The sequence below is a fragment of the Helianthus annuus genome, chromosome 14, assembly GCF_002127325.2.
Source record: "Helianthus annuus cultivar XRQ/B chromosome 14, HanXRQr2.0-SUNRISE, whole genome shotgun sequence".
NCBI classification, from domain to species: domain Eukaryota; kingdom Viridiplantae; phylum Streptophyta; class Magnoliopsida; order Asterales; family Asteraceae; genus Helianthus; species Helianthus annuus.
In genome coordinates, this window is record NC_035446.2 from 7401436 (window position 1) to 7417872 (window position 16437).

At 33.9% G+C, this 16437-nt stretch overlaps 1 protein-coding gene across 3 annotated transcripts; it reads left to right on the forward strand.

The window, feature by feature from the left end:
• Positions 1-6981: 6981 nt before the first annotated feature.
• On the forward strand, positions 6982-14798 carry LOC110908021 (O-fucosyltransferase 16). Of its 3 annotated transcripts, none has more exons than XR_002574121.2 (11): positions 6982-7392; positions 7536-7595; positions 7713-7806; positions 7897-7973; positions 8057-8145; positions 8249-8432; positions 9269-9450; positions 10130-10232; positions 11939-12270; positions 13342-13847; positions 14515-14798. XR_002574121.2 is itself a non-coding variant. In XM_022152923.2 (11 exons), the coding sequence occupies exons 1-10, from the start codon at positions 7228-7230 to the stop codon at positions 13784-13786; spliced, it is 1731 nt and encodes a 576-aa protein (XP_022008615.1). In that variant the 5' UTR covers positions 7088-7227; the 3' UTR covers positions 13787-13823; positions 14515-14798. The 3 variants fall into 3 exon arrangements, 1 of the variants encoding a protein (XP_022008615.1); XM_022152923.2 differs by having other exon boundaries at positions 7088-7392; positions 13342-13823; XR_002574122.2 differs by lacking the exon at positions 6982-7392 and having other exon boundaries at positions 7562-7608.
• Positions 14799-16437: the final 1639 nt, after the last annotated feature.

Here is a 16437-nt window from a genome sequence, read left to right on the forward strand (position 1 = left end):
CCTACACGTTGAAATTTATCCTACACAACTCGTAATTTATCCTACACAACTTGTAATTTATCCTACACTTTAAATTATTTTATTTTATTTTTTTGAAAAATTATATATTTTTAAGATAAGTTACAAAAGATTTAATGTAGTTAGCTATTAAAGAGGAAGACTACAAATTAATGACCTATGTAGATTTACCAATGTACCCTTATAGTAATATTAAATACTTATATTAAATGAAGTAAAATAAAGCATTCTCATTGGTTGAAACTTCTTCTTTTTTCTTCTTACAAAAATTTTTTTCTCATTTGAAATCTCCACTATATATGAATATGTACAAATAATATATGTAGAGAGACATTGACCCTTCTCTCGTTACACACGTTCTCACTACTCGCTACTCTCTAGCCAACCCATCCAGTTAAGCCACCCTCCTCCAACCATTTCCGAATTTCCCCAAGCCTCGACCAAGGTATTAATGTGTAATCGTGTTCGAAACCCACTGGATTCACTTCACATTTGATCAATTATTGCTCCATACTAAACCCTCAATCTCGTTCACCACCATCAGCCCCTCCCCTAGTTGCAATTCTTGTATGAACCAACCATCAATTGTTTTAATTGATAAATGATGATGAAGAAGCTATGTCAATATGAGCTAGGGATTTAATCTAGACGAGTCATGTTGGGCTTAAGCTTGGGGTCAAACTTAAACGAGCCAACTCGGCTCGGCTCGTTTATATTATCGATCAGAAATATGTCAGGTTCTAGCCTGACTCGTAAAGAGTTTGAGCAAGCTCAAACCTAATCGCGTGGCTTGTTAATTTTTTTATAGAAAAAGATTACACATATTGATAACATAAATAATTAACATACACATATGTATTGTTCTTGTTTTTTCTAATATTTTAAAGACCGAAAGGCATATAAAAAATATTATATATATTATATATATATATATATATATATTTTATTTTTTATTTGTTAATGATTAATTATACTTAAAATGTTAACCCGTCAATCCTCTCCCACGTATTATTAATTTTTATACATTTAAAATCAAAATTAATATATAGAAAAATAAATTAGTTCAAGCCAGCTTGTGAGCTCACAAGCCGAGCCAGGCTAGCTCGGGCTCGGCTACGAAATCAAGCCGTGTCGGCTCGGCTCATATACAACCGAGTCAATTTCAACCGAAGCTTTTTCTGAACAATCCTCAATCAACGAGCCTTTTGAACTCTCTAGATATGCACGAACTAAACAGCACACAAGAGTTATTCTAAAATCTTATAAAAATAAAAGATGTTCACCAACAGGGCATTCGACGCAGACGTTTTATTTTAAAATCATACTATAATATTTGGAAATGCTTCCTAAAATGGTTGACTTTTAATAATTTTAAAAAGTCTCTCAATCGGTTAGTTGGAGAAAATACATATAAGAATAAAAATATATATGAAAAAAATAACAAATGAGATAAGGATAAGAGTAGGCAATCAATATGATATTTAAAACTCAAAAGAAACGAATAGGCAACTTGTCAATTGAGATACAGAAATACCACTTGAAACCGACTCGTAGGACAGTCCATGATTAATACTAGATACATATTCACCGCTAGTATCATTATTATAGGATAAAAAACATAGGAAAACTTCAGTTTTAACTCACAAATCCAAGGAGATAAAATCAACACATTTTTCTTCATCTCAAAACTCACTAACTTTTCATTTCCTCCAAACTCATACACAAAAGAAAGAAATAAAAACTGACCAGTAACTATCTCCTAATTGTTGGGAGAAATGGGAACTAAAGCACTAACCAAAATGCAAAGAGTACGAAATTATAGAAAAGAGTAAAATGCAAAAATTGTGTCTGAGGTTTGGTAATTTTTTACATTTTAGTGCAAAACTCAAACATTTTGAATCTGGGTCCCTATAGTTTCAATTTTGTTGTCATTTTAATTCAAAATGAAAATCTTTTCAGATTTTTTAGTTAACATTCAATTTTTTTTTTGTCCTTTTCCTTCCTTTTAATGAAGGGAAAAATGGTTTTTAATGTTTTATTATAACAAATTAAAAAAATCTGACCATTTCGCCTTTAATTAAAAGGAAGGAATAAGAGAAAAAAAATTGGATTTTAACTGAAAAATCTTCACAGATTTTGCTTTTAGATGAAAATGACAACAAAATTAAAATCACATGGAACCAAATTCAAAATGTTTGAGTTTTGGATCAAACTGCCAAAATAATTTAAATCATAAGGACTAAAATGACATTTAATTGTGATAGGAAATATAAAAGAACAAACTACTTGAAATAAACATGGAATGTGCGAGCCATTTTGTTGACTAAATGTTTTGCATGGGAACGTAGAGACAAAACAAACACATGGTGTCATGAACTTTTTTTTTTCTTCTAGCACTTGTATGTATGGTTGTATGCTTTCACTAACTAAACTAACCCACCCATTGGAGCGAGTCTGACCATCTGGCCCAATTTAGTTGATAAATTGCACTAAATGTTTGTTGAATGAGTGTAGTGAACAGGTCGGTTACCGGATATAGGGTACCGGATCCGGTACCAAAAAACGAGAAAAATTGGTACCGAATATACCCGGTACGGTTCAATACCGGTACCAAATGCTCATCCAACCCAATATACAACAAGATGTAAAGACGGACGTAATCACACCATGTATCTTCTACAATGTTAATCAAGTCGTTCTCGATCAGTTATGAGCAAGCAACAAGTAATTGTGTAAGACAATTCTCTAATCATCAATACAATAGAAACTATGAACCGATAAATAACTTATAATAAATATTCATATAGCCATTAAACTTTTAAAGAATAATAATTTACATCGAGATAGTTGGTAAACGGGCTACAAGTTGCGCCGCTACTTAAAATCTTAAATGATTTATTTAAAAAATTATATGATCCTCGTTAGAGTGCACACAATCTGACCTTGCTACTAGATTCCATTCGTACGGTTCATTACTTAAAAAATATTCACATTACAATTAAACAAAACATCCCATTAAACGATACCAAATGTGTTAAATTTACACTTTAACCGAAGCAAAGTTAGAAAATATATAAAGCTCGTAGAAATAGAACATAAATATATTACAATGAAAAACATATCATATATTATCTACCTATACTCACATAATGTACTAAATTAATAAAAATGAATAAGATTTTAATATTTTTATGAGGCGCCTACATTTTTTTAATGGCTAATAGAATCAATGTCGAGCACTCTCGGGGCAACCACTCGATAAACGGAGTACTCTGAGAGTAATTTGAGTCCACCACCAATCCGGGGAAAACCCGGTAACCCATCCGTCCGTAGACACAACAGTGAAATTACCGGTAAAACCGGTTTGGCTCAAGGATCTAACCCAGATTTTCCTGGGTCTTCTATCATTGCCTTACCAGTGCCTTACTATGCACCAAATGAGAGTTAAACCTGCATCTCTTACGAGAAATGCAAACACTTCCACATTTGATCTAGAGATCATTGGGAACATCTACTCTTGTCTTTCACAAAGTTTATATATGATTGAAAATATACTTTGCTTGAATATGTTGGTAGCTTAATTGTGAACCATCACTATTCTTTTATTTGTTTATTCAACTTTACAATGCTTTTTTCTTCAACATAGTATTAATTTTTTATCCAAAACTGTGAGAACCTATTATAGAAAAAAACGAGTCTATATGCTAATCAATGAGATAAAATAAAACACAATCTATACCTTAAAGGTGATCTTGAAAAGAGTTAATGGAAAGAAACCGATAGAATAAAGTAAATCGTATAAGGGTGTCCGGGGCGTACTCGGGGAGTGGTTTCGGTGATGGGTTTCCCCGATCGGGAACACCGCCGCCATCACTGCGGGGTCCCGAATCGGGGTGTGAATTGGGTGTGGGTTCACCGCATGAAGAAGGAGAGATGGTGGGGCCTTTCACATTTTCCAACCAATCACTTGTTTTTCTTTTTTTTTTTTAATAAAAAAATAAGGGGAGTTAAGAGGGGAGTGCCGCCATCAATTTAGGGTGTTAGGGGAGTTTAAGAGGGGAGTTGACGTGGCACACGAGGATTGGTTTGGCGTAAGAGAGGGGACTCATCTATTAGGTGAGCACCCCCTTCACCCTAAAAAATGTAATATCCTTGATAATTAGTACTTTTCAAATTGATATTATAACATTAATAGTGTTTTTGAAGAAGTTAAAATTTAATTATTATAAAGGCTAAATACATAGTTTCCTATAAATAAAAAGTCGTGAGAAGGGTATCAAATGGATTATGATTGACCTCACTCAAGTGACATTGGAATCGTGTTCGAACTCTACGATATGAGATTTAAGGTTTTCGCTTTTAGATTTTTAGGTGATAAATTTTCATATTTTTTGTTTTTGGGTCATTTTATTTGTTAGTGTGTCTTTTTATTTTGCGATCTAATATGTCTTTGTTTACTTCCTGGATTTAAAAGACTGTGCAGTTAAACTTTACTTAAATATATAAATAGAAAAACACAAAGATAGAATTTGATAATTTAAATTGTTGATAATTTAAATAAAATAACATAAAATGGACTGAGTATAATTTCCTTCCGAGTATTGAGTAATTGATAACGGAAATATAGTTATATGGGACCACGAGCTTTAATGACCAAGTTATTTTGTAAGACCGATACAATACCTTTTTTGTATTATATTTATCACGTTTGTAATATTTCGTTGAAAATGATCATAAAAAATGCTTCCACACATTTTAAAGGATTTAGGAAAATTATAACTCGCAAGGATTTAGGATAATTACAACTCGAGGTAAAATCACCAAAAGAAAAATGCTTCCACACATTTTAAAGGATTTAGGATGATTATAACTCGCAAGGATTTAGGATAATTATAACTCAAGGTTGTAATTTAAACAACGTTAGTTATGATTAAAAACTAAATTCTGTCCTAACATCGACCATGCGATCGTTCCCATATTCGTATAAGCATTTTCACCTAATCGTGCCGATTTACCTTGGAAGTTTTGATTTTAAACGATTAGACATAAAGTGGGAGCTTACTTTAGTGACCCTTTAAACTCAAAACTGAAAAATAAGTTTTCAGCCACAATCTTTAAAGTTGCTATTTTAATTCGTAAGTTTAAGGCTCACTCTTCTTCTATTTTGTAAGGAGTAAACTGCAAAAATGGTACTTGAGGTTTAGTTAATTTAACCACTTAAACTCAAACCTTTTAAATTTGGATCCCTGTGGCTTTAATTTTATTGTCAATTTCATCCAAAAGCAAAATCTAGTCAGATTTTTCAGTTAACATCCGGTTTTTTTTTTTTTTTTTTTTTTTTTTTGTGTGTGTTTTTCCTCCCTTTTAACGAAGGGCAAAATGGTTAGATTTTTTTAATTTGTTATAATAAAACGTTAAAAGATCATTTTGCCCATCACTAAAATGGAGAAAAAAGACAAAAAAATTGGATGTTAACTGAAAAATCTAACCAGATTTTGATTTTGGATGAAAATAGCAACAAAATTGAAACCATAGGGCCCAGATTTAAAAGATTCGAGTTTTGGACTAAATTGGCAAAAATGACCAAACCTCAGGGACCATTTTGGCAGCTTGCTCATTTTGTAACGATAACAATAGGTTACTGAAAACAATTTTAATCCGTATTTTTACGATTTATTCAGCAACATCTTAGCCTTAACATCAAATCCTCCTTTATCTCACACATAATGCATTCAATCATTTAGAGTGATACGTATACGTATCAATTATACATTTTATCACATTACACACAACACATATAATCATTACTATTGTAGTTGTTCACACTCATGTGTAGTAGTCCACTTTCTCAACCCTTATTGTGAATCCACCATCTCCAGAAACACTTCTAATGAGATTTATGAGTCATATGTAATTTCTCAATGAGCGTGTATATACCCTTATTGATAATCTTTAATTGTGGGTTAACACCTATACTACCCAAGAAAGTATTTCCAAATCTCAAATTGTGTTTTAACACCCAATTAAGACTCACCAAACTATGTTTAAATATGTTCACTACCCAATTAAGACACACCAAACTATGTTTAAACACCTTCACCACCCAATTAAGACTCACAAGTCACAACTCACTAATTTGCTTTATACCATAATTACTATTTGTTTCTTATGTTGTGGTTTGTTTGTAGCGTTTTACCAGATACTTAATGGAATAAAAAATAATGGAAAATAAACCATGCACCACATATGTAAGTAAATTAATCGTTAACAACAAAAGTGTAACAAAGTGTCGCATAGTAATTTTTCAAAGCTTAACGTGGAGTCCTCGAAACCCCGAGGATCAACCTTTCTCTCCTCCTTATGATCACAAGTCACTGGTTTCGTCATGATATGCACTCATCAAAGGAGCGATTGTCACTCCCAAACATGGTGATCCAAGAAGTATAAGAACTTATGGGATACACTCATAATAAGTTGTCGAGACACTTGAGTTATCCACAATGATTCATTAGAAGATGCACGCCCCGACATTTTTGAAGCAAAGTCTAGGTTCAACATTTTTCTTCAATCGACGATCAACAAACAACAACCCTTACCCTTCTCAAGTTCTCATAAAATATGCAATTCTGTTAACTAGAAGGACAATTCGAACATATAAAATGACCGAATTGCCCTTCTCGTTAACATAAAAAATAGATGAAGTTAACCTAGTGGGCTAAAATGGCAACAGTGAAACCTTTTTGGACCCACATGTAAAAAATGAAACATTTGGACTAAACTGGGAAAATGGTCTAAACAACATGGACTAAAATGGTGTAAAAAGATACATATAGTGTAAAATATATAAAAAATATCTAAAATTATCAAGGGTAAATACATGTCGGCCGCATTTGGCCGGCTTTGATTGTAGAGTAAATTGTAAATACATAGAAAGAAAGAAAGAAAGATGTGTAGTATTAAAAAGTCCACTTATACAAAACAGAAAAATCGGCAAATACCAAAAATGGCTTCTTGTCTTCGTCCTCAAGGCGCAAAACGAATAACTCTCACAAAAATAAATATAATTCCTGACAGTAGTAGATAGATCGTGTTCCCTCCCTTTTCTTTCTTTATTTCCTCTCTCTCTCTCTCTAAAACCAACTTCTCTAGAGAGAGAGAGTCTGTCTCTATATCTCTGAATCGAATCAACCGCCACCGTCACCGTCATTCATGGCCACACACCGGCGGCGACACCGTCACCACTCTCACAACCGGTTCCGACTCCTTATTCCGGCGATTTCTGCAATCTCCGGCTCGATTCTCATCGTTTACGCTCTCATTTCTCTGCTCGCACCGTCTCCGGTTCATCACCACCACCTGCTACGGCGGACGGAGGTAATCATCATCTCCGATTCACCGTTAAATTAGTGTTCATCGTTAGTTCGTTACTATATGTATTCGGTTACATTAGTTTGAATAATGTGTTTAGTTTTTTTTTTTTTTTTTTAATTTGTTATGTTTATGATGTTTGATTTCAGTTGAATGAGAGTGTTGTTGTTGATGATTCGCCTGCGGTTGCATCAGTGTTCAAAGTTCCGGTTAGGACGTTAGGTTTTATTTGATACAGTTGTTTTGTGATATTTGAATCTGGATTGGATCTGGTTTTGTTGTGGTGTCTGATTTGGATGTGATTTGTTGTATGTTTGGGGATCTAGATCAGTGGTGGAATGGTGAGTGATCGGAGTCTATGGAGTACGAGGATGTCAAAGTATTATTTTGGATGTAGTAATGCTAGCAATAAGTTTCCGAGTAAGTGATGTGTGAAATGATAATAGTAAGGCGTTTTTGCATTTTTCGTGTATTTTTTAGGTTTAATTTTGATGTTTTGTTGATTCGCAGAAGTAGAAACAGTTACGTATCCGAATCGGTACTTGCTGATAGCGACAAGTGGCGGTTTAAACCAGCAGCGTACCGGAGTAAGTCCTGATCGGCTTGTTATTTTGTTATGTGAAACTTAAATGTGTATGGTTACTTACTTTTAATGGTATGTGTGTCACAGATTACGGATGCTGTTGTTGCTGCACGTATTTTGAATGCTACTCTTGTGGTTCCGAAACTGGATCAGAAGTCATTTTGGAAGGATTCTAGGTTAGTCACAGAGAAATGGTGGCACATACAATGTACATGAGTGAGTTTGTAACAAACTTGGCCTGCAAGTTTGATATGGCTGATAGTGTGTTTTCTTGTACAGTACCTTTTCAGAGATATTTGATGTTGATTGGTTTATATCACACCTATCAAAAGATGTAAAAGTCATAAAAGAGCTTCCACAGAAGGGAGGCAAGGGTTTGGTTCCGTATCGTATGCGTGTGCCCAGAAAGTGTAACGAGAGATGCTATCAGATTCGTGTATTGCCTGTGATTATAAAGAAGAAGGTAAGTTATAACCTATAGTTATATCATCTGCAGTTCTGCCCTGTTTATTTTATAAGCCTACAATGTCTTGCGTTATTTCCGATGACTATAGAACGCGTCTTTTGGGATTTTTTTCTGGTCACTTTCTTGAATTTGCTGGTCCATATCCAGCGACCCCTAAACTTATCACTTAATGCCTTGACTGTCTTAGATCTATCTCTGATGGTTAATAATTTGATATTTCCCAAATAAAAAGCATCAACCATTTTAGTCATGAACTTTTTATAAGATGACAATGAATGCATGACATTATACTCTTTAAGACAAGATGTGCTTAATGGTAAAATATTATAGTTGAAAAAAGAGGTTTTTTGAGCCTGTGTTTTTTATATAATAGTTTTTATATACTTTTATTGACGCCCCGCTTGCGGTATGCGCATATTATGTATATATGTGTGGGCGTTCGGGGGGCAAAAGTGAACTGCACTAATTTTAATGTTATTTTACTAATTTCGTGAAAATAACGTTAAAATAGGGGGATGGTTAATCATGCATCATGTGGTGGCGTTGATAGCCGAAAGACAAGGGGGTACATGCACTAATCGGCCTTTGTCTCAATTGCTGAGTGTTACGTGCCTTATGTCCAAGGCTTGATGCAAAACTACTATTGAGCCGGGGGTCTCACTGGGAGCAGCCTCTCTATTCCTACGGGGTAGAGGTAAGGCTGTCTACATCTTACCCTCCTCAGACCCTACCTTAGCTTTGCTATTGGTGGGATTTACCGAGTATGATGATGATGATGAGTTTTTATATACTTTTATTAGGTATAAACAATTCATATTTTTTTTTCTTGGCAGGCCGTTCAGCTGGGCAAGTTTGATTACAGACTTTCTAACAAGTTGGATACTGATTTGCAAAAGCTTAGATGTAGGGTAAACTACCATGCATTAAAATTCACAGACCCTATAATTGAAATGGGTCAAAGGTTGGTCAACCGAATGAGGAAGATGGGCAAGCACTATGTTGCTCTACACCTGAGGTATGCACTTGAATACTTGATGTTTCTTATGCTGCTGTCTTTCTCTTCACTTGAGCAAACACTATGTTGTCATTATATCATGTAATCCCTCATTTAGCTAGATCTCATTATTAGTTATTGGTGGCAATTTCAACGCATTTTCTTGTGAATGGGTCAATTCGTGCAAGTTTTATCTCTAAAAGGTCAAACTGGTAAAACAAACAAAGTTAGCTAAATAGGAAACATGTCAAATGGTAAAAGGTCAATCAAAGTGTTTGTTTTGTGCATAAAACCTCCTATATCACTTTATTTAAAAATTAGATTATGATTGAAATAAGGTGAAATGTTTAATCATGTTAGACACTAATTATTTTAAAACTTCTAAATTTTTGGACAGTGTTTAGGCCAATCCAATCTGACTTGCTTCGATCTATGCTAAAAGTTACTTGCTTTGACCCGTTATCCAATCCACCTGACCCACCCATTTGCTACACTGTGTCTAATTTTTGGTTTTGTTGGTAAATAAATATAAGCACAACCTCTTGTTTATGTCATTGATATCATATGGTGCTTGAAACATACATAGAATGTCAAACATGTACAGTTGAAAGTCAAGTACCACGTCCTTTTGTTTTTCTGTGCTTGGAAAACTTGCATTTCTTGTGCTAACTACAACTTTTTTTCTGTTTTTATAATACAGGTTTGAACCTGATATGCTTGCATTTTCAGGATGCTATTATGGTGGTGGAGAGAAGGAAAGAAGAGAACTGGGTAAAATACGGAAGAGGTGGAAAACTTTACATGTAAGTGTTCAATTCTTAAGTTTGGTAGATTTCATATATCCTCAAAACTAGCCCCCGGATTATATGAGTGGGTCAACTAGTCTAAAAAGTAGATTTTTAGAGCAGATCAACGAGTTAATTCGGGCTGGGTTGGGTTGGGTTGAACATCAATACTTTTTGTCGTCTTGTTTAATCTCGTAATAGTATCATATTCAAATACTCAAATAAGTATAAATCTAATATAAATTTAATGATCCAACTTTTTCTTAATAACTTTAAAGAGGGTTGTAAACAGTAAATAGTTTATACTTTGGACACTTTTAAATCAATGGCACTTTTCTTTTTTAGCTAAACTTTTAAGGTATATCAATCTGACCATTATCAAGACAATGTAATCCAAATTTACTCACAAAGACGTAAGTTGGTTACTTCGTTGAGGTTGTCTCCTCTATATAGCATCCGTCAAGATGTTTGGTTAACACAAATAGGGTTTTGATGTGGATTATTACCTGTAGCCAATCTTTAGAGTTCGTATGTTTCGTGATAATGGTAATACTCATGATTGATTTAAGGTCTATTGTCAATAGAAAGCCTAGTAATGCTTTTTATGTTTACAATTCAAAAGTTCAATTCAACTTCTAACACTACCAAGAACCATTTTAATGTCTTTTAGAGCAGCATCATTTCAAGGCATAGTTATTACCTTTAAGGGCCTAGTGGAGGTTGCAAGTTGAAACCATTTACCGATAGACATGTTGATTTGGGTTTGTTTCATCTCAAACAGGTCAAATCATAAAGTTAGCTGAATTAGGAATAGGTCAAAAGAGGTCAAAGTGGTTGTGAATATCCCGCAAAGTATTTTTTCTATGCTATGCAGTTAATATCGGCGATATATCGGTTATCGGTCCCATGTAAAATATTAGTGTCAATTGTCAAATATCGGTCAGAATATTGATACCGATATTATTGGCAATATTGAGTATGAGTTGTCAATAGTGAGCTTAGCGATCGCTATAGCGCGCTATGTAGCATATAGGTCTATAGCAATAATGGCGACAATTTTTTTTTTTTTTTTGTTTTTTTAGCATAAATAGCAATTACATATTTTTTAGGTTTTTGTTAAATATACATGTAAAATATCATTTATACCAGGGTATTATGATATAATATACATATAATTTTTTTCTAGTGTATCGCTCTATCTATAAAATAGCCGCCCGCTATTTATCACTATTGACTGTGTAGCATATAGGTGGTACCTTATAGCTATTTGTCTCTATTCGCCATTAACAACTATGGTATTGACCGACATTTGATCGATATATCACTGATTTTCTCGATATTAGTACCTTTCTTAGTTCTACCATTCGTCTTTCTTCTTATTGCTGCTATTGGTGTTTTAAGTCTTAATTGTTAATTGTTAGTGTTAAGTGTTAGTGTTTTAAGTCTTAATCAGTTCCTACTTGCTACAACTGTTGGTGTTTTGCAAGTTGCAAAAGGTTAATTTGTTAATGGTAGTAACACAGACTGAATTGTTAGTGTTAAATTGCTGTATATATAAATTCTACATGATATTTAAATTACCGATATCCCACCCATAGCCCACCGCGATAACCTATATCTCAAATATCGGTCCTTGACCGATATTCGATTTTTTACCGCATTAACTGCTTGGCACCCAACTCTACCTTAAAGGGAACCATAACTATTTTAGTTTTATCTTACAGAGCAACAATCCCGACAAGGAAAGGAGACAAGGGAGATGCCCACTTACACCCGAAGAAGTGGGCTTAATGCTGAGAGCACTCGGGTATAACAAAGACGTACATCTTTACGTAGCTTCTGGTGAAGTATATGGTGGGGACGACACATTAGCACCCTTGAGAGCACTCTTCCCCAACATTCATTCGAAAGACACCATTGCCACCAAACAAGAGTTGGAACCATTTTCTGCTTTTTCTTCCCGTATGGCTGCACTTGATTTCATCGTGTGTGACGAGAGTGACATGTTTGTTACCAATAACAATGGGAATATGGCAAAAATCTTGGCTGGCCGAAGGTATGTTTTTCTTTCTTGTTTACACCTGTTGTAGAGTACAAGCAACTTTGACTTTTGGTCAAGATCCGTTATGGGACGGAGGGGTTGGGTTGACCTGTTACCATTTTGTTCATTTTTTTTTTATTTCATAAATAGTCATGATTACAGAAACTATTAAAAGTTTTGAATAACATAATTTAGAAGGTTATACTTTCGGTGACTTTCAAAAGTTTTGACCTATATTAATATTCAGCTAATTTTTAAACTTTTCTCTTAGATCAGTTGTTTATGAATTGAAACCTGTTTCAAATAAATGGGTTGGGTTGCTCTCTCTCTCTATATATATATGTATATATATAGAGGAAGGTTAACGTACAATAGCCCCTTAACGTGTGACGGTGCGAAGTGAATTACGCATGTTCATTTTTAAAATACGCACCCACGTTATTTGCATAATTACCCATGGGTTGGGTTAACCCTAATTACGCACGTTATTTGCATAATTACACATGTTATTTGCAAAATTACCCATGGGTTGGGTTAACCCTAATTGCGCACATTATTTGCATAATTACGCACGTTATTGTTCACTCCCGCATCGTCGCACGTTAAGACACTTTTGTATTTAAAACTTTCACTATACACACAAACATACTGATTAGGGGAAACGATCCTCGTCTTTCCTGAAACAATATATTTTGACAGACACATAACTTACTGATAGTGTATCGCATTTAGTTCAAAATCTACATTGCCCTAAATAGTGAGAATCTTCTGGGTAAGGATTGATGCTAGTAACAGCTTGTAACAGATTTTATAAAACGATGAAAAATAGATAACCGTAATCAAGGTAAAAGAGTTTAAACTGAAAATGAAACTGGTTATGCGGGTCGGATGGGTTAAAAGTCATCCAACATGTGCTCAGATGCATAATATTTCTTACCCCTTTTTAAAAAAAGTTCATACTCTTATTGTATCATATAAAAAATGTTTAATATGACTACATGTTTTGACCTGTCACTGGACCTACACATTTTGCCACCCGTAGTAGGGAATGACTCACAAACTGTGCATTGTTTCTTTGTATAACAGGAGATACTTTGGACACAAACCAACGATACGTCCGAATGCGAAAAAACTATATCGTTTATTCCTAAACAGAGAAAATATGACATGGGGAGAGTTCTCTTCACGAGTAAGAACTCATCAAAGAGGCTTCATGGGGGAGCCGAAAGAGGTAAGGCCTGGGCGAGGTGAATTTCATGAAAACCCTGCCGCCTGTATATGCGAAGACACCGAAGCCAAATCAAAACTTGACGCTCTCCCTAGAAAATTCGGGAAGAATAATGCTGACGTTGACGAAACAGCTATTGACCAAGACATAGAAACCGAGTCTACTGAGTCTGAGTTATCAGATCAGGATGAAGATGATGATCTTATCGGCGCTCAGTTTCAACATCTGGCTAATGATACGAGTGTTGATAATGATCCTTTGATATCCGACTCACCAGAGCTTGAAGAGTTGCTTTCTGACTAAATAATCTTGGCTTTACCTTTTGGCGGCTGATCTAGATGTATGTTGACTAGTAGTAGAGCTGGTAAGATGGGTGGGTTACTGGGTCAGGTCACGGGTCAAGATGGGTTTCGGTTGAAACGAGTTTTTTAGTCACGGGTCCAAATGGGTTTCAGTTGAAACGGGCTGTATTCAGTTAATTTGTTAAATTTGATTACAAAAACTATGTTATTTTAAAGAGTAAATTACGTTTTTGGCCCCTGTGGTTATATCACTTTTACTATATTAGCCCAAAATAAGAATTTTTAACACATCTGCCCCCATAGTCTCTATAACTAACCATTTTGGCCCCTAAGTCTATAGATCATGGGGGCCAAAATGGTTGACTTAGGAGTCAAAATGGTTAGTTATAGAGACCATGGGGCATGTATGTTAAAAAATCTTATTTTGGGCTAATATAGTAAAAGTGATATAACCACAGGGGCCAAAAACGTAATTTACTCTATTATAAAAGGTAAGTTACTTTCTAAAAATAAAACAATTTAGGAGGCCGCAAGCAAAAAAGTACATTTTTGGTGACTTTCAACCCGTTCAATCCAACTCATTTGACATGTTTTCTTTTGGCTATTTTTTTGGTTCAACCCATTTGACCCGTTAGGGGTGAACCGGAACCCGAATCAATCCATTGATAGGAAACTGAGGTGTAACTGTCAACAACTCTATTGACTGACTAACTACCCATGACAATGCAGGTAGCGGAACGGTGTTAAGGTACAAGTAGAGAAGCATTTGGTACAAGACATTTACAACATGCTAGATCCGTTTTCGTTAAAACTGTACAGAGGTTAATGCTTATGTGGTCCCGTAAGTATTGAAGGTTTCCGGTTTTTTTTTTCCCAATTTTTGAGGATGGGGCAAACTACTTTTTGAGGGGTGGGGTAAAGTACTAGACTTGGTAGAAACATGCAGCTGGTATATTGATTATTGGATTTTGTTAGATATTTTTTTTTAGTTTTAATTTTTGATCTTAGTAACATAGGAATGTGTTGTAAATGGTCGTTGCTCTGCTTGTGCTCTTATTTAATTGTAATAAACTATATTATTTTAATATAATATAAAGAAGTTTGATAAATTTGACTAATAAAATTTAAAAGAAATTATTTTGTTTTAAAATTCTAAATTAAAAAAGAAGTTTGATAAATTTGAGTAATAAAATTTAAAATAAGTTATTTAGTTTTAGAGTTTTAAATTAGTTAAAATAAGTTATTTAGTTTTAGAGTTATAAATTAAAAATTTGTATAGCTACGTTTACATATTGAATTTGCTTTTTTTAGTTCCGTCGGTTCGTATGTTAAAAAGGTAAAAATGATACAGTTATATAACTACGATCAAGTTTACTCATAATCACGTTATTTGTCATGTTATTTGTTTCAAAAAGAGAGAAACTACCAGCGACCTTTTATGTCTTGAACTAGGGTTGTAAACGAGCCGGGCCGAGTCCAAGCTCGTCATGTTTTTATAAAGCTCGGCTTGGCTAGAGCTATTTTAAAACAACCTCAAATGAACTAAAAGCTTGGCTCGAGCTCGCTTAAATCAGTCAAAGCTCGGCTCACCAATGTTATCATTATTATTATTATATTATATAAATAATAAAATTTGTTTGGGTTCGTTTAGGCTCACAAGCCTTAACGAGCTTTGTATTTCAAGCTCGATAGCTAAACGAGCTCTACTTCAGGCTCAGGCCCCGTTAAAGCTCGGCTAGTTCGAGCTTTTAGCAGAGCTGATAACGAGTAGCTCTCGAACCTCTGTGCTTGTTTACACCCATGTCTTGAACTTAAAACTGGGGTTTTAATTAATATAAATCAACTAATATCGATTCATCATGTGTCATGTACAATTGTACATATTCATATGTGCGTATTTGTGTGTGGATCAGTTAATATATTGTCTAACTAGGTTAGAACCCCGTGTATTACATGGGTTGAATAAAAAAAATTTATATACTAACTAATAAAAAGGTTATATCTTATAAAATGCAATCGGTTAAAACAGTCATCAAGATATAAATTTAAAAATTGGACTTTGATATACTATTTACTTATTATACCATTTTACTTTGTTTTTTAATTTATTATTAGGTTAAATTTTTAAATAGATTTGCAAACCAAATGAATTATCATTAATTAGGTTAAATTTTTAAATAGATTTGCAAACCAAATGAATTATCATTAAACGTCAAGTTAATTATGAACGTCTAACTCTAGTTTTATATATGTTTGATATGACATGTCAAGTTAATTAAGAACGTCTAAGTCTAGCTTTTTATATATATATATATATGTTATCGTACATTTTATATTGTCAGAGTATTAGAATAAATTATTTTGATATATGTGATTATTTATATATTTTATTGTTACTTGTATTTTCACTTATAGTTTTAATTTAAAAAAAATTACTTATGCAAATTTTGTTATTATTTAAATACGTCTGTGGCATAGTATTAATAGCATTAATTTTAGTTAATCTTTAATAAAGGAAAGGCAAGAGAGAATCTATACATATAATAAAGTAAACCAATGTGTGACACGTGTCATTCATTGGATGCACCTATTTTTGGGTTTTCCCGGCTTTCTTTATATTTATTTTCTAATAATTTATCTTCTAATTTGTAG

What these genes read in the sequence shown, in the direction of transcription:
- LOC110908021 (XM_022152923.2), top strand. Translation starts at nt 7,228, where the DNA reads ATGGCCACACACCGGCGGCGACACCGTCACCACTCTCACAACCGGTTC. An exon ending in CATCAGTGTTCAAAGTTCCG is followed by an intron (nt 7,596 to 7,712) that starts GTTAGGACGTTA and finishes TTGGGGATCTAG; the next exon opens with ATCAGTGGTGGAATGGTGAG. An exon ending in TGCTAGCAATAAGTTTCCGA is followed by an intron (nt 7,807 to 7,896) that starts GTAAGTGATGTG and finishes GTTGATTCGCAG; the next exon opens with AAGTAGAAACAGTTACGTAT.